A 21,557-nucleotide genomic window follows, 5' to 3' on the forward strand; every position below is an offset into this window, starting at 1 on the left:
GGTGGTTCTATTGTGCTTGCAGTTCCTCGATTGCTTTTATTTTCCTATTTGCTGCAACTTGCTATATGAAAAGTTTGTTGTTACTAAAGAAATATAAATGAAAGGCAGTTTAGTGCTATTGCTATACGGAAAGTTTGTTATAACTGATTTGTTTCAGTGGTTTGCTAAATAGCTTGTTTGGTTATTCACAAAACAGAGACATATGAACATTTTCCCATAATGTGCTTGGTATTTCAATCCACCCAGCTGTATGTGTCATGAGCCTGTAAATAGCCTCGCAAGGTGTACTTTGCTTATGGTGCTTATAAAATATAGAAAGTAATATGTTAGATAGCATACGAAAACTGAAATTCCTCCCATGGATAACATCCAACTATTTTATTTTTGCAATTAATATTGATTTTGAACTCTGAATTTGAAATCTACATGTTTACATCTATGCCCACATGGCTTTTTGTAGTCTTGCATGTCTGCTGGTCCATGTTGTTCTCATAGAGGGTTTGCTTTCAAGCCGACTTCAGTTATGAGAAAATGGCAGCTTATCTGGAGTTAATAGGATGATAGTTCTGTTTAATACTTTAATGTACAAACCCTGTTTTTTTTCTCGCTTCCATATGTCAACTAATAGTTGTCATACTTATGCGGTAATATTAAGTGGATCACTATTTATGCTTTTAACAGGATTGGTAGCTCTGGACACTGCTGTATACTGTTCGTCCTGTTTTTTGATACCAAAACTGTTTGCTTATTCCATCATTGTAGATTTTTGTTCTTTGTACATGTCCTAAAACTGTAGTGGAATTTTGTTAGAATGGGTTTGGCTTGGTTTCATTATATGAAGCACTAACTCGTGAGATTCTACTCAAATATTCGTTGGCTCTGCAGTTCTTTCTATGAAGCATGTCACATTGTCTGCAAGCTCACGGGGTACATCTCCTCCTACTTCATCTAAGGTTATTAGGTTGTACTCCCTGCTCCCTTACTTACTCATTTGTTGACTATTTATCTCTCGGAACTTCACTGTCAATATTGCCACTGCATGCAACAGTGGCATGATGTGCCTTGACTTCTTGCGCAAAAGTTGGTCATATATTTCTAAAGTTTTGGGTAACTCATATTTTCTCACATTCAACCTGTTGAATCAAATGAGAGTAGCCTGCATGTATAGTTCTTAGTCTTTCTAAAATTATCCAATTCTCTATGGGGGCCCTAATAACTAGGTTGTTTTCAGAGATATGTACAGTGGGACCGGTGTCGGTTGGTGTTAGCTGAAACACATGATTATTCACATTATTTTTAGCAGCTCTTATAGTGGTACTTGCGGATTAATATGGTCGGTCATCATAATTTGTAGCATTCTCTCTATCGTGGTCAATTGCGTCCTGAGGCTTTTTTGATGGATGATTCACCATTTTTGTTTGCAGCCTGGTTGAGTATGTCTCTGAGCATCTGTCCTCTCCTAGCTTTCTAATTGTTAGCATGTTTATATCTCTTGTGCAAGTTAAGAGTACCAGATGTAGTTTGTAACCATATAAATTTTGTAGCAGATTTTACTTGTTCGGGTTCTAATAGAAACTTGCCTAGCTTTTGAAAAATCATGCATGTGTATATCAGTGATCTGCATCCAAGTCTGTAAAGCATATTGGTAGCATAATTTATTTTGAAGCAGTTTTCTCCATCTTATAGTGTATGTTCAGGTTTTCAGCACACAATTGGTTTTTCCTTTTCTTTTTTGTCTTTTGCTTTTTATAGTTGAAGAAATAAAGAGAAAGCCAATTATTGTCATTTTTCGCTTCCAGCTTCTATTTAAATTTGGATTACACTACCAGTGCAATGTAAACCAGATATGGTATGTCTACTTGATAATCGATCACTATTTCTGGTATGTCACAGCTATCGTAGATAAGCGATCACTATTTCCACTTCATCTTTTTTTTATGGTACGCAGATTCTTTTATATATACCTACAAGTTGTTTGATGAGAATTTAATTATGCTGCAAGGGGATATTCTTCTATTTAATGTTTATGCCATGTTGTGTACTCATTTCTTTTTTAGTCAGCTCAAGTAAACGATGAGAAGTTGAGTAGTCTGTCAGGCTGCATCTTTCGGCAATCACTGCAGACAGACAGCGACGACCTGATGCAAGATGTTATCAATCCCCACCCTTCTCCCTTATTGATCTCCCTTGTTTTCTACAGTAATACAGAATTTTGTAATATTTTGGTTCAGAAAATTGATCGGTTGTATTCTGTATATATAGAGGTTGATGTAAATTATCGATTGCACTTGTCCTATACTAATTAGCTACTCCTGTAAAATTCCATCGTCATATAATCACAAAGAGATCATAACCTTCGATTTCTTAGGGATGTTTTTAATAGTTGGATAAGATGTCTACCACACAATTTATACAAAGAACAATATCATGCTACATGTCCTAGACCTGTCAAGGAAGTTCATCAATTGTTTACTTCTCATTAGTTTCTGCAATATAACATTTTCCCTACAGATCAGATCTTCGTTTCTTTATACCTGAAATTTCCCTGATTCTAATATGCAAGAATGAGAACTACCAAATCAAGAACCGCAAGTGGGACAAGAGAATTACCAAATGGAAATCACGAGACAGAGAGAGGGTTGGCCTTGCCGCCTCGCCGGCCGGCCGGAGGGTAGCTCGAGCTGTGAGTCCGTGCTGCTGAGCTGCACAACGTGCGGCCTTGACAAGACGAACGAGTCTCCAGTAGACCGCCGCCGCCACCCAGCGGCCAGCGCCACCGGCGGCTGGTCATCCCAACCGCTCATGGGGCACACCGCCAAACAGTCAGCCGCTTTCACAGACGAGAGATAAGAGGATTGTTGTTCGTATCCATGCTTTCGAGGCTCACAGGTAAGAAATAGACAAATGATCCTTGTGACCATGTGGGCTGGATCAGACCGCGCGGCAGTGGTTTTTTTTTTTTTTTTTTTTGCTTTCTGCTAGGGGCTACGCCGTTTGTTGTACTGTAAACATATTTTGTAGAGCTGCCATTGTTTGTACATATATATGCTTTCTCCTTACAACAAATTATTTCCTATATCTAAATTTAAGTGACTCTGAATCAATTAAGATATATTCGAAGAGAATACCTCATATAATTTCCTTGCAACTTATCCTACCCCCTACTTCCGACAAAGGATGTAATAAACATTAATTAAGCTTGTGTTCTTCACCATTTGTTTTATTTAGCTTCAGTTTAGCTTTTTGTTAAATTCCATTTCTTTTATGATTGGTCTCTACATATGAAGTAGATACCTATGTGGGTTGTTTCTATACTTCCTTTTATAGTGACTAAGTGTTGTGTCTTCTACACTTAGCGCCTACTCATAATAGATTTTCAGACATGGTTAATATAGCGAAATCGTTTACCAGAGTGAAGTCGGGAACACGCGCCAAAGTTTGGCTCTAATATAATCGTTTTCTACTATGTTTGTAATTTTGTGTAAGTTCAACCTATCGGTTTTCTTTTGTAAAATCTTTTAAACGTATTATCATCTTCCCACATAAGTTCGGCATGAAGGCGCGCCCTTACTACCTTTGTGGATGATGATATTGGTGTTCCTTCGTTCAACAACTGTTAGTTCCTATATAATATATTTTCATCGTGATTTTCTGGTTGTATATAAATGTTTATATTTCTGTTCGTAATTTACGGTGTAACTACATTTTGAAAAACATCCCTAACAAGATTCATTGTCACTTTACCACCTACACAAGAATCTCACGGGATCGTGCGCCAAGGCGCACATCTAAATCTAGTTTTGTTAATTGTCACTATCTCACCATATAGAAGCAGCCTGTAGCAAGCTCCGAAGCAGCAAACTAACAACTTGCAAATATAGAGTAATCAAATGGTACAATAGATAGTATATTTGTTTCAGAGACAATTTAAGCTTTCGACACAGAAAAGCTCATAAATAATTCTTGTATATAATGATACAATAATGTGTTTTTTTTTTTGTTTCAGAGAAACACATATGTTTTTCTTCCTGAAAGAAACTCATCTTCTTGATTGTCTCGACATAGAAATGATAGAGCCAAGCTCATGTAATGATGTGATTAAGACAAAATAGATACTATGTTATGAACGATATAGTAAAGCTCATGTGATGTGTTTTACTTATTGAATTAAGCTAATTGTTAAACCTGGATCAACAGCACACAAATGCACGCTGTACCATCTACATTTCACACAATTAAAACTTGCCCACATCAATGCAAGTTCTAACGTCTACGATTTGACACATATTGCTTGTCTCCTTCCATTCAGAGGTCAAGTGGAGAAAGTATATGCAATCAAAACAAAATCATTTAAAGAAAACCGACAAAGGCACAATAAAGAGAAGTTTCCATCATGTCAATATCAAAAGAAACTTCTATAAAGACCCCTACGCGAGGAGATAGCTAACCACTCCCCACACCACATACCAAGCATTATTGGGCACAAACAAACCCAACAACCATGGACCTCGCAACGGGGGCCATGGGCAGTCTGCTCGTCAAGCTTGATGACCTCCTCACACAGGAGTACAAGCTGCAGACCGGCGTCAAGGAAGACATCGAGTATATGAAGAGAGAACTTACAAGCATGTACAGTGCTCTCCGCAAGGTTGGGGATGTGCCACGAGACCAGCTCGACCAGCAGGTCAAGAGCTGGGTCGACGAGGTCAGGGTCTTGTCATACATGATGGAGGACATCATTGAAAAGTTCCTGGTGTGCGTCGAGGGTGCTGAGCCTGCCGTCAAGCCGTGCAAGCTCAAGCAGCTAATGGAGAAGTTGGGAGACTTGTTCGCCAAGAGCAAGACTCGCTATGAGATCTCCGACGACATTAAAGGCATCGAGGTCCGTGTCCAGGAAGCAGCAGACCGGCATGATAAATACAAGGTGAATGATGTATTTGCTAATCCAGCTGGTCCAATGATTGCGGACCCTCGCCTATTGACTGTGTATACGGATAAAAAAGATCTAGTTGGAATTGATATACCGCTGAAAGAGCTAGCCAACATGCTGAGTGATGGGCATGATGATGTGCACAAGCAGCTCAAGATAATCTCTATCTTTGGATTCGGAGGCCTTGGCAAGACAACTCTTGCCAAAGCGTTGCAAGATAAGTGCCAATCCTATTTTGATTGCAGCGCTTTTGTTCCGGTGGGAAGGAAACCTAGCGTGAAGAATCTCCTCAACGACATTCTCTTAGCTATTGACAAGAATACGTACCCCGAGTGGGATGAAAGGCAGTTGATCGACGAACTACAAGGATTACTCAAGAACAAGAGGTAGTTACCCTATTATCTTTCTTTTTGTGCATGGCCCTATTATCCATATTGATATGCACCAAGTACTTATTAGGACAACTTTGGTTGTGAAACCTTGCAAAGAAAGGAGCGGCTAATTTGTTTGTTTTCATGGATTTATGAAGTGTGTAATATCAATTTGCATACCTTTGTTACCATCATTTGGTTCGTGAGTGACCGTCGAATATTCTCTCGCATTTTTAAATAAATATCCATTCCAAATAAATATGTAATACTATCATAGTATGATAGTTCATTTTTTTATTTGCTCACGGTCTAAGCATGATTACTGCTTCAAACAAATTAATAGAAATGTCTAGCCAGTTTGGTGGAAGAAGCTTATGTACATCTGCCCGTACACGGAACTATTTAAATCCGAATTTTATTAAAAACAGTTAGAGTCCTGAACAATTAGAGTTCCGCCATATAAATTTTGTCAAAATTCAAACCATACGAAGTTTGACCAAACTATCTGAAAAAATGTTTCTAAGATACTTTGACTAATTTTGAATGGCTTTTCCACATGTATTTTGACAGGTATTTCATTGTTATTGATGATATATGGGATACAGAAACATGGGATATAGTCAGATGTGCTTTGGTTGATAATAATTGTGCAAGCAGGATATTAACAACTACTCGTATTCTTGATGTTGCTACAAAGAGCTCTGAAGTATACAGGCTAGAACCACTTTCACGTGGTTTATCCGAGGATTTATTCCATTCAAGATTATTTGGTGTTAATAGCAAATGCACATCTGATCTGCCGGCCGAGATATACGGCAAAATTTTGCATAGATGTGGTGGTGTACCCTTGGCTATAATCACAACTGCTAGTCTGCTTGTTAATAAACCGGTGGAGTTTTGGTCTAAGATATACAACTCAATCGGTTTTGGGCATGGAGATAACAAAGATGTTGAGAACACTAGGATAATACTTTTATTTAGCTACCACGATCTACCTTGCCACCTAAAGACCTGTTTATTGCATATGAGCATTTATCCGGAAGATCATCTGATCGAGAAAGATAGTTTGATATGGCTGTGGGTTGGCGAGGGTTTCATCCAACAAGAACCAGGGGTAGGATTATATGAGATTGGCGAGAGATATTTGAACGAGCTGATCAACAAAAGCATGCTACTGCCAGTAGAAACCATGGAAAACGGCATCATAACTAGTGGTTGTCGTGTCCATGATATGGTACTAGATATGATTTGTGTATTGGCAAAGGAAGAAAACTTTGTTACAATATTGGGTAGTAACGAGCAATACACATCTTCATTTTCAAATGCTCGTAGGTTAGCTATTGGAGCGAGAAAGGACTGTCTGGGTAGTGTTCACATGCTACAAGTAAGGTCACTGAATGTCATGTGCTGTAGTGAAGAGATGCCATCACTTTCATACTTTCAAGTTTTGCGTGTCCTAAATCTGTTAGGTACTGCTGATTTTGTTTTCAAGAATAATAATGTGCTTGAGCATCTGGAAAAGTTTGTTCACTTGAGGTATCTCGGGATAGGTGGCAATGGTATCAGCGAGGTCCCAGAAGAAATAGGTTATCTGAAGTTCTTACAGGTGCTGGACTTTGGTAGTAACCACAGGATATGTGGACTGCCGAAGAGTATTGGTCTACTAAGTCAACTCAAGTGCTTGAATGCCCCTCATGTAAAAGTGGGGACAGACGGGATTGGGGGCCTGAAAGCATTGGAAGATCTCAGCGTGGGTATTATTATCGAGCCAACTGAAGTGTTGATCTTTGTAACCGAGCTTGGCAAACTCACAGAGTTGAGGAAGCTCAGCATTCGCGGTTTAGTGATCAACAGTGTGAGCTCGATACAAGCTTGGACTAGGTCTCTAGTCAAGTTACAGAAAATCCAAGTCATAGACGTGCAGTATGCCCATACATGGATCTTCAATGACGTCATCTTGGAAGATTACGTCCCTCCTCAACAACTCTGTGTTTTCAATCTCTCGTACAACCATCATGGGCCATATGAAAGCATTAAATCATCATCTCTTCCAAACTTGTCCCATTTATCTGTGCATGTGGATAGTCCAGATGTGGATTTCTTTGCAAGGTTTCCAGGGCTTGTTTATCTCGAACTAGATATCCATCGCCCCAGCCAAGGCCATTTCCTCATGGGCGGTGCAGGTGTAGGATTATTCCCCAAACTGAGGGTTTACAAGACAAGTGCAACACCTGGCTCATTTCTACCAGGAGCTATGCCGAGCCTTGAATACCTCGAGTTCTCGGTTGATGTGTGGACCTCTAGGGATGGGGACCTTCACTTTGACTGTGGTAGCTTGGTGAATCTCCCTATGCTGCAAAAGGTCAATATTTTTATGTGCTCCGGTAATCTTATCAAGGAGGAGGACTGGTGCAAGGCTGAGGAAACTGTGAGACACGCCATTGACATCCATCCCAGCCATCCTGCGCTTAACATAGAAGATTGGAGAGGTGAAATAGCCCTTCTTGATGTAAGTGAATTCATACCCTTTATCTCGACCAGCATTGCGTGTTTATTGATTTGTTTTGCCGGTTAATTAAATATGGGGTGTCAATTTTTTTGCAGCATCCCGATTGGTTTGGCGTGTAGCTAAGAGAGCTGTGCTGCTCCAACCTGCATCAAGGTATGCAAGCTCACTATGTATATATATGTTTGCCTAATATGTATACTCTGCAATTAAGCATATGAATGTTCCTCCTTTTTTTGTTTCTAAAATACTAGGTAACATCTAGCATTCATAACTCTTGCGTTCATCTGTTCATCATATCTATATGTGAACTTATAAATATGTACTCCGTACTTGATATGCCAGTTCATTTGGATTTTGTCTTTCTCAATATATATGTTGCATATGTATGTCTAAACATTCAACTAATTTTAAAACAACCAAGTGTTTACACAATATGTGACACACTATTTCGTATATGTAGGTTGGCGGTGCTTACTACTTATGCAAAAGTATTAAAGAGCAAGAGAATTTGTCATTCGTGTAGCTAGCTTGATTCTTGGTTCAAGGAGAAAGAAAAAAAATGATTTCTTTGCGTACTTGGAAAAAATACGTAGAAAAGGCAAAAATGAGATCCAAAAAAAATTGTTTGCTTTATTGTGTTCTGTAGCTATGAGGTAAAAAAATATTGATGGTCTGCTTCCTTGTATTTTATAAAAAGTGTGAAAGGACATCAAAAAAATGTGTGTTTGCATTATGGTGTCGGTAATTTGTTTCCTTGTTGTTTGGTTATAAACATAAAATATAAAAATGTGTGTTGTGTTCTTCATAGCATTCAAATTAGTGTGTGTGTGTGTAACTCTGCCTATGTTGACATGATGTTCTATGTTACATAGCCGGTCCCAAGCCCGAAAAAAGAGGAGGGGCCAACATGTACCCATTACATAATGGCAGAACCTATCATTTCCGGGCTATTTTTGTGGGCGACTATTTTTTTCTCTACGTTTATTGTCTTGTTTGTATGTACTAGTAGGTAGCACGTGCTTTGCACGACATATGAGTAGAATAGTATAGCTAAAAAAAAAGTAGCGAAGACATAGGGTGATCTGAAAATTACAGTGTGAGATAGATTAATATATTCTCTTTTACGAAGTGATAATTTTTTTTTATGGATAGCTTAATATGAGTATTTATATGTTTTTTTTTATCAGATGCACCAAAAGAATTAAGGTTCTGTTTTACGTCTACTAACTTCTACTGAATTTGATTTCTTACCATATGTGAGTTCCAATTAGAAGACAACAGTGGTAGGAAAAAAAATACTCTAGAAAAAACATGAAGAGTAAAACATATTTGAAGATAAGACATTTTGATTATCAAATTAGTGGTTATTGTACATCTCTTTTCCATTTAGCATTTTTTTCTTTCTCATTTGATCTCTTTTACGGCAATCCGCAAGGAACCTGAGTTACATTTGGTTCTGTTGAGTCAAAAATTTCATATCCGTTGATTAAATCATCTGATAAGTTTTGCTTAATTGAACCAGTAAGCGTATATGCCAGGCTTGACTAAAATTCAGGCCTACCTTCTTAAAAATAATGTTAATCGTTCAAGCTGTTCAATAGATCAAGATCAGACTGATCACACCTCGCCCGCGGTAGTTCATAACTTCAGTGGCTTGTGGTCGAATGTCCATTCATACCAGTTATCGATGGTTGCAATGCTTCATTGGTTGACATGACTTTGTTTTCTTATGCCCGTTCAACCAATTAATCGTATCCACCCATGCTTCAGTCTGTAGTTAACAAACAGGAGTGTGATCAGCTCTGAGCTCATGTTCAGTATCTATGCGCACCCAAAAACACTGAACGGTGAGTTCTTGTTGCTCTTCACTCGATCTGCTCCTAATTCCGAATGGCACTTGATCGATTCCAAGCTGAAAAACAGAGCTCTCGGTATGTTCACTAACCGGATCATATCTGTCGATGGATGGATCTCGTTGCAGTTGCATTGCAAGCCAGAGGTAGCGTTCTGCTGCCTCCCCCATAAATACGGTCGGGTCTGGCGTGTGGCCAGAGGCTGCCTCCTCCCATCGTGCGGCCTCAGCGCCAACCCGTCGTGTCCGCTCTGCCCCGCCACAACCGCTCTCCATACCTGCCCATCCTCGAGCTCGAGCTGCTCCGCGTCGAGCTCGGGAGCGTCAGCAGCCGCCGCGCCACCTCATAGTCGTCCTTGCAACCACGACGGTCGAAGCCGGAGGCGTCCTCCCTTGGGGCTACAACGGTCGGAGCCGAAGGCGCCCTTGGACTCCGAAGAGGAAGAGGATCCCGTAGCCTGCAGGCACGGAGCACCTCCCGGCGGCCTCGATCTGCTGACCGGCCAGCACACCACCACCACGTCTTGTCCACCATACATGCCTACCCACACGTTGACCATGTTCCTCCTCGGCGGCGACGCGCACGACATCGTCGCCGGTGTTAAGCTTCATGCACTAGCCACTTGAACCAAAAGTCCGAACTTATGGAAAGGGCTAGGCAATCTACTTGTACACTTCACAACAGCCGGCAACTGGAGCACGCCCTGGCACATGTACCCGTGCCGCACCAACGACAACGACAAGTCTGTATTCGCGCATGACGAGAGACCCGACAGCGGAGGCCAATCGCGGCACTGGGACCGCCACATCCGGTAGGTCAGCGTGTAAGCAGTGAGGGAGAGCTAGCCGCCAGAGCAGCCGGCCGCCGCCTACCCGCCCCTGACCGGCATCTCGTCGATGACCACGACGCGACGAAGTACCCGGACGACACTCGCTGGTTGTTGCTCCGAGTCAAATAAAGAAATACGGCCACCCATGTTGCAAGTCTACGGTAACAACTGCGGTTCTCTAGAAAATTCTGCTAGCTTCTAGGAGGCTCAGGCACGCACGCACGCTTAGAGACTTCTAGACTGATTGAGTGCACGCAAGGACAGGCGAATCCAGCGCATTGGGGCCGTTAGATTATTCCCGGTGAAACTTGATAAACGGCAGATGTTAGGGCTGTATTGCAAATGAACGGCCATGATATCTTTAGAGATGTTTGGGCGGGAAGTTGGGGATGGTAGATCCAAATTTAAAACTGCCACATTATAGTAGTAGAGATAGAGATATTTATTTTCTATATTTTATATTATCCACGGGAGAAAGGATTAAAAATCTTGTTTAGCAACCATACCTAGGTCACATGAGCTGAGTAATAAAAGATGGAGATTTCTTTACCACTTCATTTCACATCCATCTTCCCCAATATATATATATATATATTAGATAGATATGCCTAAAACTGGTAAAGTATTTCTTGCTTAGAAGTTAAGCTAGTATCAGTAGACTCTAGGAGGACTAGTAGGTTCAGGTACCACTGGTAGTGCTAGTATATTCTAGTATGTTCTAGTAGTAATTTTCATATGTAAGTTTTAGGTATTAGCAAACTCTGGTTAGCACTAGAAAGTTGTAGAAGGTAGGTTAACAGTAGAAAATTCTAGAAGGCTTTAGAAATATTGTTTGTATACCTAGCTTGTATTCTAAAATAGCACTATGCAATGCAAGTTGCATTAGCTTTTGGCAGCCACACATGATCACTTCCTACACACTACATGTGATCTAAAAAAGACTAACAAAAAGATGCCGCTCAAATTATACAACCAAGCATTTACACATTATGTGAAAATTTATTTGATATATGTAGGTTTGCGATGTTTAATACTTCTGCAATAGTATATAAATAGCGGGAGATCGACTTCCGAATCAATGTTACTGGCTAGTTTTTTTTTCAAAAAGGGGCAATCGATGCATATGACCCTTTATTGCAATAAGTGGCTAGTCATTCATGCAACTACCTTGATTCTTGGATCAGGAGAAAAATGTTGTTTACTTCATTTTCTTCTGTAACATACAAGAAAAAAAAATCCAAAAAAGATATTTGCTTGCTTCTGTACCTAAGGGGGGGAAATCATAAGAAAATGTGTTTGTTTGCTTGATTATATTTTGTAAAAAATGGTAAAAGAAATCTCAAAAATGTATTTTTTGTTTTATGGTGTCAAGTAATATGTTTCATCGTTGTTTAATTAGGAAAATTCCAAAAATGTCTTTGTTTTCTCATGGTTGTGTGTGTAACTCCGCCTATGCTAATATGATGTTACACTTCATGTTGCATAGCCGGTACCAAGCCTGGAAAAAGCAGGAGGGGCTACACATATACCTGTCAAGAAATGACATAGCATGTCATTTTCTTGCTTTTTTTGCTGGGACTTACTATTTCATTTTGTTTTTTTCGTTTGGTTTGTTTGTACATTTGTATATGATATGAAAAGCAGAAGAAGCAACCCATGGGTTTTTTCACTTGATATGATTTGAAAGTGGAAATATTAAAAGCCTATCCCTTTGATCCATGTTTTCTCCATTAACCTGAACTCCTGACAGCCATTATTGGGGCAATAATGTGTGTGTTGTACTGCTGGTACTTCTGAATGGGCACCTCTCCCTCTGATCCATGTTTTTTTCCATTAACCTGAACTCCTGACAGCCATTATTGGGGCAATAATGTGTGTGTTGTACTGGTACTTCTGAATGACTTTTGATTACATGGGGACGACAAATATGAACAAGCATCAAACACTTCCTAATTGCTAATGCTAACTACTTCTTGATTACTCCCTCCGGTCGGATTTAATCGACGCGGAGGGAGGTATGATCATGCATATCATTAGCATGTGGTTAGCGTCAATTAAATAAGTCCAAAGGTAGTAATACTTAAAACTACTAGGAACCTATAGCTACTTATGTGTGTGCTAGTCTTAGTTCTGCATTATGTCGGAAAAAGGGAATAGGAAGAACTAACAAGGAAAAAAAGAGGGAAGTTGGATCAATAGATCTCGATATATTCTGGGCTGTGGACATCCCGAAAATGTCTAGAAAATGTCAAACAGGCCCACAAACCGGCACATGGCCTCCACCGCACAGTTGTATGGATGTATGGACCAGTTGCTGGACCAAAGGCAATGCGTGAACTCTGAAAGTTGAGGTGTAATTTGGAAAATGATTTGGCAGTCCATTGGCCATGATTGGCTTCGTTCATCCACTGAATTTTCGAATTAAGCATAAGTATTTCGTACTCACTCCACTAAGAATTGAATTCATCAGTCGTCTAATAAAAATTCATGCAACTCGAAAGCTGTTAGTTTGCATACTGAGATTGAGGCCATTACTCCCTAGCAATTTCCATGAAGAAGGGTCCCTCTCTCTGTATCAGCTTCCCAAGCTTCTTGGACTCTATCATTGTTATATCCACAGGGACCGAGGGGCCTGAAACCAACGGCTGGACCACGACTCTTGTGATTCAAGGGTTTTCGGCAGGGGGCGTCCTCGAAGACCTAGCGGCGGTGTCCCCGGTAAAGGCGGATCGGTTGGAGCTATTCCTCAGCCGGGACATGACCGGTGGACAAGACCTAGCCTGCATTGGCACGCCTGGCACCACATCACATCTAACCGGGCGATAGGTCCGCACCAACAATTTGGGCCCATGAACACAACGTGTTGCCGCGTGGATTCATACAACATCCTGTCGTGACCCCTTGCCCTTATAAAAGGAGGCTCGAGGCTGCCCGGAGGGGGGGCTTATGCATGAAGAAACCAAAAACTCTTTCCTTTGGAACATATGTATCTGAAAAGATTTACCATATAAAGCTTAGTTGCGGGACGTAGGTTTTCGCACATCCTGGCGTGAACTTGGGTCAAAAAACTATGTCTCTGTCTGACTGTGAGCTTCATCTCAAACGTCGATTGAGATCGTCGTGCTTTTAGCCCCTCACAGAATCAAGACATAATATTCATTCAATGGGAGGCGACGCTCCCGTCGACAGCGAGGCGCATGTGGTGACTTCGTCAATTTCAAGATCCAATCCGCCGGCTCAGTTTTCCGGAGGTGCTCATAGGGGTAGGATGTGCGTGTGTGCATTAATAGTGGTGAGTGTATGAGCGTGTTTGTGAGCGTCTTTGTTTGTACCGTGTTTCTTAAAAACAAACTTGATTAAGATGTCAAATTTGCAATTCTTCTAGACTATATTATGTATAAATCTCAAGTCTGCTGTTCCAAGCTCAACCCTGGCTCAAAAAGCTTCAAAGTCGCACGGAATTTCTGTCTTTGAGAGATTGGAATTTCCAACGGTAACCTCAACGGCCACTAATTTTGGACAGAATTATGGGGATTTTAAGGATCCGTTTAATGGGCAAATTGATGAGCATTATTCCACGGGTCAAAGGTATTATCATAACTCCCCCAATCATCCGACAAGGTTTTATTTGGGCGCCAAATTGCCGGGCTTTCTTTCCGCTTTTAAGTTTCCAAGCTTTCCTTCTTTGTCCTGGCCCGATTCGTCTTACCTAAATTGGTTCAAAGCCCATGGGCCCGCACCCCAAGTTCAGCAAGTTACCTCTTTTGGAGATTTTTCTTTCTCACAGTAAACAGTGACGGACTCGCCTTACGCGTTGCCTCCTCGGCTTCTTCGTCACTCTCTCTCCATCTTGAACACTCCCCGCCAACCCCTCGCTCTTCGGTCGCCGTCGATCTCGTCGACGGTAATGGCGAACATTCCTATTGATCCTCGGCCATTTGTTCCGCATGGATTCGAGATACAACAAGTTGAAGGCAGAGTCGGAGTCAAGAGGGTGGTCGTCGCCCGGAAGCCTCGCCTCCATGAACAGTACGCCATTGCCACTATCCATCCCTTTCCCCAAGGTCAGGTTCACTTTCCCAATGTCCGTGGGGTGTTGGAAGATTTCTTGAATGAGGTGGCAGAGGTGGGTTTCTTAAGCATCCAAGAATGCCCTTTTGGTGCAAGCAGTATGTGCAGTTTAATAATGTTAGTGACAGGAAAGATTGATCCATTCTAGTCCAAACCCTTTTGGTGATGTGGACATCTCTTTCTGTAAGCATAATGAAGGAGTGAATTGGCGTGCTGCAAACTTTAACAGAGATGTTTGGGTTCTTCTGGTTGGGCCACCTTTAGATCATATGAACACTGAAGACCTTAATGCATGCTTCCATGATATTGGCACTTTGATTTTGTGGGAGAGAGACCCAAACAAAAAAGGTAGAGTGGTGGCAAAGGTTAGAGTCACTGACCTGGTGGACATTCCTAAAAGTATCAGACTTACAGAGGGAAATAGACCAGAATCTGAATCCTGGACATTTTCTATTGAAGTTCTGCAGCAGAATATTCTTGGTGGGGGCCCACCTGATGAGGACCCACTCCCAGGGGATGGAGTGGACCCACATCCCTTACCAAATGTCCTAGCACCTCCAGCTGTGCCTTTGGCTCCAATACAACCTGATAATGATGACTTGGAGGAAGGTGAAGTTGCTGGTTGGGGGCACTGGGCAATGGGGAACAATGTGCAGGAACAAGAGGAGAATTTGATGGAAGAAGATCTGGCTCCCAATGCTGCATTCCAGGGACTTCTTGATGCCATTCAAGCTGAAGAGATGGAATTGGATAACCCTCCTGTGGTGGATTCTAGTAGTGACATTACTTTCTCTGCTGGCAGTGCTAATTCTGACAATACTGCTAATCAACAACTGAATGTCCAGGCTGGTCCCATTATGGATATGGTTCCTTTCAATCAGATTGGGGAAGGGCTGCAGAACATTGCTCTAGCTTATTTGGAAGAAGATGATGAGAGCTCAGATGAAGAGAATGGTTTGCTTCTACAACATAATGTAGATGATCAACAGGATGGGAACAATAATGCACTGCAACTGTTAGAAGATGTTAACTTGGTTCCACCCCAGGAAGCACATTTAATTATTGGTAAAGTCCAAACCAATTTCTTCTCAGTTCCAGAGGAGCATGATATCTCCACAAGGTTTTCCAAGCAAGGTCTGAAGCTTTGGGAAACTTATTTTGCACCAAAGATGGATTCCTCATCTGCAAGTGTGTTCTCCTGTGAAATTCCTGTAAGTTGGTTTAACTTTGTCACTCTTATGCTCATGACACCAGAAAAATTTGATTGGGCCAAAGGGTTCTTGTCCTCTCAGTTATGGAGCATTATTAAGGAATCTATTGCTTCTGAACATACCATTTCTTTTATTATCCCTGATAAATGTGTTGCCAATCAGGCTCCTGTTTGCTCTTTGTTGGAGGAGGAGCAGATTAGCCCTAAGGACACAAAAATGCAGAATGATTCTACTCCATTGTCCCCAAAAAGGAAGAGGAGAGAAGGAAAAATTCCTTTGGTAGAATCTGAGGTAAGGAGAAGCCCTAGACTGGTTCTGCTAAATGATGGATTCAAAAATCATGATAACTGTGTTGATAAGAATTGCTTGACATGTAATGCTGCTCCTCCTTTGATTAATACAAAAGTGGTAAAGAACTTGGCTGCTTCTTTCTGTAAGGTTCAGGAGGAGGGCCTTGAAGGAAAGTTACTGAAGAAAAACAAGTTGGAGGCCAAGAAAAAAGCACCTGGGCCATCTCAAGATTCTGCTGCTCCAAGTGTGAAAGGTGCCAGAGGGAAAGCTCAAGGCAGCACTGCTGGAGGAAATAAAACAAGGGGACAAAATGCTACTGATGGGGTAGCATCCCAGGCCAAGTCAAGGCCATCTAAATAGAGTGTTATCATGATAGATAAGTCTGTTGCTTTTGTGGCAAGCCTGGAATTTGCTTGCATTATCTGTAATAACTGGATGCTTTGTTACCTTAAGTTGTGCTTGCTTTTGAGGATGTTAAGCTGGTTTATGAAATATGTACTGGATGATATTATGTGCAGTGGTGTGTTCTTGTTCTGGCTCCTTTGTTCTCTCCCTGGAATGTCTCTGTTTTCAATTGGCAGTTTTAATGAGCATGGTATTGCTGGTATTACCATGTACTTGATAATAAATCCTGAAGTTATCTATGGATCACAACAGAACATGGAAAATTCTTAATTGGAATCTGAGAGGAATAAATTCTGAAAAGAAATGGGTTGCTCTTGCAAGTAAAATTGATGAATCAAATTGTGATATTATCTCGTCTACAAGAGACCAAAAGAGAAGTTTTTGATATGGAATATATAAGAAAATTTTGCCCCAAAAAATTTAATAAGTTTGAATACCTGCCATCTATTGGAGCTTCTGGAGGCCTTATTATTATTTGGAATGGCACCTTGTTTTCTGGCACTTTGGCATTTCAAAATGACTTCTCAATCTCTGTTCAGTTCACTTGTAACATCTCTACCAACACATGGATTTTAACCAATATTTATGGCCCAAGTCAAGCAGAAAGAAAAGCAGATTTTCTTGAGTGGTTTGCTAACATAGACATGCCTATTGACATGGATTGGATTATTATGGGTGATTTCAACTTTATCAGAAAACCTTCAGACAGAAACAAACCAGGTGGAGATGTGAATGGGATGCTCTTGTTTAATGAATCAATTAGCAACCTTGGATTGGTGGAATTGCCTCTAAAAGGAAGAAAGTATACCTGGAGCAATATGCAACAGTCACCTCTTCTTGAAAGATTGGACTGGTTTTTCACTTCATCATCTTGGACTAGCAGCTATCCTTCTTCACTGGTTTTCCCATTAGTTAAGCCCACTTCAGACCATGTTCCTTGTGTTATTTCCATTGGAACAAGCATTCCAAAGGCAAGAATATTCAGATTTGAAAATTACTGGTTGCAGCACAGTGATTTTAAAAGCATAGTGGAGGCAAGTTGGAATATACCAGTTGGTTACACAGATCCTGCTAAGAGAATTACTGCAAAATTAAAAAATCTGAGGAGAAGTATTAAGATTTGGGCAAAAAACTTACCTTGCCTTAAAATGCTTATTGACAAGGTTAATTCTGTCATCAATCTCTTGGATACATTGGAAGAAGTTAGAACCCTGTCACTTGAAGAATGGAACTTGAGGGATATTCTTAAAGATCATGTGATAAAATTGTTGCAAAACCAGAATGCCTACTGGAAACAGAGAGGAAAAATTAAATGGGTTAAGCTGGGAGATGCTAATACTAGATTCTTTCATACCAAGGCAACAATTAATTATAGACACAACTACATCTCTATGCTGGTGAATGATAATTTAGCGTAAATATCTCGATCATGATGGAAAAGCTGATATTTTATGGAAGGCCTTTAAAGAGAGAATGGGTAAGACCGACAATCCAACTATGCAATTTAATTTGCAAGATTTTTATGGAGAAGGTATGAATGCGTAAACCAAGTGCACAATTGGAAGCTCCTTTTACTGATAAAGAAATCAATGAGGTTATAAAGGAATTGCCCAATGACAAGTCACCAGGTCCTGATGGATTTAACAATGAGTTCTTCAAGAATTGTTGGTCAATTATTGGTAATGATGTCAAAGAGTTGATAGCAGCTTTCTATGAGGGAAATATAAACTTGGAAAGTATAAACTCCTCATATATTACTTTAATTCCAAAGAATGATTCACCAATGCTTCCTAGTGATTTCAGACCTATATCCTTGCTCAATACAGTCCTCAAAATCATTACCAAATTGTTAGCAAACAGACTGCAGAAGATCATCCTTCAACTAGTTCACAAGAACCAGTATGGATTTCTGAAACAAAGATCAATCCAAGATTGCTTAGGTTGGGCCTTTGAGTACATCTTTCAATGTCATAAGTCAAAGGAAGAGATTGTTATTCTTAAACTAGATTTTGAAAAGGCTTTTGACAAGATTGAACATGGTACTATTCTGGAAATTTTAAGAGCTAGAGGTTTTGGAGAAAGATGGATCAGATGGATTCAATTAATTCTTAGTTCTGGAACTTCGTTGTTCTTCCGAATGGATCACTCCGGGAAAAAATTCTATTGCAAAAGAGGGGTTAGGCAAGGGGATCCATTATCACCCCTCCTATTTGTGTTGGCAATGACCTTCTACAATCAATACTGAATAAAGCTATGGCACAAGGATTAATAGATAAACCAATTCCTTCAACTGCATGTCCCGACTTCCCTATTATTCAATATGCTCGATGACACTCTAGTAATTTTGAAAGTCGATGCTAGGGATTTATTGTGCCTTAAAGCTCTTTTACAAACTTTTGCTGATTCTACTGGGCTGAAAGTGAACTATAACAAGTCAAATATGATCCCCATAAATTTGAGTGAGGAAAGGATTAATCATTTCTCTGCAACAATGCATTGTCAGAAAGGATCTCTACCTTTTACATATCTTGGATTACCTCTCTCTATCATTAAACCTTCCATGGAACATTTCTTGCCAATTGTACAAAGAGCTCAGTCAAGGTTAGGTGGGATTGCTGATTTCTTAAACTATGGGGGCAAGCTGCAACTGGTTAAATCTGTTCTGGCATCCATGCCAATTTTCTTCATGTGCTGCTTTGATGTTCCAGTAGCCATTAAAGAGCAAGTTGTGAAATACATGAGACACTGTCTTTGGAGGAAGAAAAATGCTGATGTACAGGCCAATGGCTCAGCTCTTGTTGCATGGAAGAAGATATGCAGACCAAAAGAGCAAGGAGGTTTGGGAGTACTCAATTTGGAAATACAAAACAAGGCACTAATGTTAAAGAATCTTCATAAGTACTTCAACAACCTAGACATTCCCTGGGTGCATCTAGTCAAAGAATCTTATTATTCAAGTGGTAATCTTCCCACTGTTAATCTAGAAGGGTCCTTCTGGTGAAAATCTCATCTAAAATTATTGGATATCTATAAAGCCATGGCAAGATGTAACATTGGTGATGGGAGTTCTGTGAGTTTTTGGACTGATCTTTGGGAGAATAATTGCCTTCATCAGACATTTCCACACCTTGTAACTTTTGCTAAATTTACAGACTGGACTGTAGAAAAGGTAGTGCATACTGAGTACCTGGAGGATATGTTTCATCTTCCTCTTTCACAGCAAGCTTATGAAGAGTTTCAGTCACTGGAATCATTATGTCAAAGAACTCTCAGAACAATACATGCAGGTAACAAAGATACTTGGACATATATTTGGGGCAATGCAAAATTCTCTTCTCAAGATGCATACAAGGCTATGATTGGATATTCACCAGCGCCAAAGATATTCTCTTTAATATGGAAATCTTCTTGTCAAGCAAAACATAAGTTCTTCTTCTGGCTATTACTTCATGATAGATTAAACACAAGAAATCTTCTGAGAAGAAAGAAGCTTCAGCTGCCATCTTATCAGTGTGCGATCAGTAATCGTGATGAAGAAGAAACGCTTGTCCATCTTTTCTGGGCATGCCCTTTTGCAGATCAGTGTTGGAATTTTGTATGTCTCCAGAGGGATAGAAGATTATCAATATTAGAGGCGTTTGAAGATATGATAACAAAAATAAACCAACCTTTTGCTATGGAAATTATCATACTTTCAGCTTGGGGCATTTGGATTGTCAGAAATAACAAGGTCTTCAAGGATCAGAATGCTATCTTCAACAGTTGGAAAGCAATATATATACAGGAGCTAAAACTTTTAGAACATAGAATGAAGAAAAAGCATATTATAGCTCTTAAAGAGTGGATTCAATCTCAGTTTTAGTTTTTTCTTTTTTGAGAGTTTCTCACTCTCTTTTGTACAATCTTTGTAAATATACTTTTATATAAATAAAAATTGCAGTGGGCATTCCCACTGTTTTACCCTCAAAAAAAAAAAAATGCATGTGTTCTCGTTACTTTCTCTTTTCCAGAGCCAATAGGAGTAGCTATTTCTTAACAACAAATTTCTGTCCGGCCCAACTGCAGACTAATCATGGTAGCCCATTGGGCTGATCCGATACCGACTCGTCCTGCAATATCACTGCCTATGTAGACGAAGCCGCGCGCTAGCAGCCTTGCGATCGATTCCCAGACCAAACCTCGATCTCGATCCATGTATGGCAACCATGGCCGCCGCCGCCGCGTCGTCGGCGGACCGGCTCTGCCATCTCCCCGACGATATCCTGACTCACATCCTCTCCTTCGCGCCCTCCCGTGAGGCCGCCCGCGCCACCGCGCTCTCCCGCCGATGGCGCCGGGCGCTATGGCTCAACACCGGCGCCGTCAACGTCGACTACCGCTCTTACGCCGCCGCAGGCGACCGGAGGCGAGCGGTGGACGACGCAGACCACGCGTACGCCTTCCTCTGCTCCCGCGGCCGCGTCCCCAAGAAACTGTCCATCCTCATGCCCGATGACGCCATCGTGTGCGTCGCCGGCACGGACGAGGAGGACGAGGACGAGACGGTGGAGGATGCTGACGGCTTGGACGAGGACGAGGACGAGACGGCGGAGGATGCAGATGGCGAGGAGGATCCCCGCCTCGAGTGGCTAAACAACGGCGGCCTGCCACGCTGCACGCTGCCGTTCGCCGTCCTCCGAGTCCTGGAGCTCACGGGCTACAACCTGAAGCCATACTCTGACACACGGAGGAAACTCGCGTTCCCGCGCCTAGAGGCGATGCGGCTCCAGCGGTGTCGCACGGAGCTGGCCACGCTCCAGCACATGCTCGCGGCGTCGCCCAGACTCGCCGACGTCCGGCTGGAGTCCCTGAGCTTCGTGGACCACCACGACGTGTACTTTCTCAGCTGTGCGGCGGCCACCGTCTTCGTGATGGAGAACTGCAGCGTGATCTGCGAGGACCTCCTCGGCCACAGTGGCTGCAACGTCAAGCTCCATACGCCGCGCCTCCTCCACTTCCGCTACGCTCATGACACCGCCTTCGACGATTGCACCTCCTTCTCCTGGTGGAGCAAGCCGCAGCAATTGCAGAAGGTCCATGTGGAGATA

The 21,557-nt window shown here is 41.4% G+C and overlaps 1 protein-coding gene across 1 annotated transcript; it reads left to right on the forward strand.

The window, feature by feature from the left end:
• Window positions 1-4,501: 4,501 nt before the first annotated feature.
• On the forward strand, window positions 4,502-10,012 carry LOC124689467 (disease resistance protein PIK6-NP-like). Its single transcript, XM_047222991.1, has 5 exons — window positions 4,502-5,316; window positions 5,872-7,810; window positions 7,930-7,963; window positions 9,349-9,443; window positions 9,863-10,012. Exons 1-5 carry the CDS (start codon window positions 4,502-4,504, stop codon window positions 10,010-10,012), a joined length of 3,033 nt encoding a protein of 1,010 aa, XP_047078947.1.
• Window positions 10,013-21,557: the final 11,545 nt, after the last annotated feature.

The sequence above is a fragment of the Lolium rigidum genome, chromosome 2 (assembly GCF_022539505.1).
Source record: "Lolium rigidum isolate FL_2022 chromosome 2, APGP_CSIRO_Lrig_0.1, whole genome shotgun sequence".
Lineage (NCBI taxonomy): Eukaryota > Viridiplantae > Streptophyta > Magnoliopsida > Poales > Poaceae > Lolium > Lolium rigidum.

What these genes read in the sequence shown, in the direction of transcription:
- LOC124689467 (XM_047222991.1), top strand. Translation starts at nt 4,502, where the DNA reads ATGGACCTCGCAACGGGGGCCATGGGCAGTCTGCTCGTCAAGCTTGAT. An exon ending in GTGAAATAGCCCTTCTTGAT is followed by an intron (nt 7,811 to 7,929) that starts GTAAGTGAATTC and finishes TTTGGCGTGTAG; the next exon opens with CTAAGAGAGCTGTGCTGCTC. An exon ending in CTGATCACACCTCGCCCGCG is followed by an intron (nt 9,444 to 9,862) that starts GTAGTTCATAAC and finishes GCGTGTGGCCAG; the next exon opens with AGGCTGCCTCCTCCCATCGT.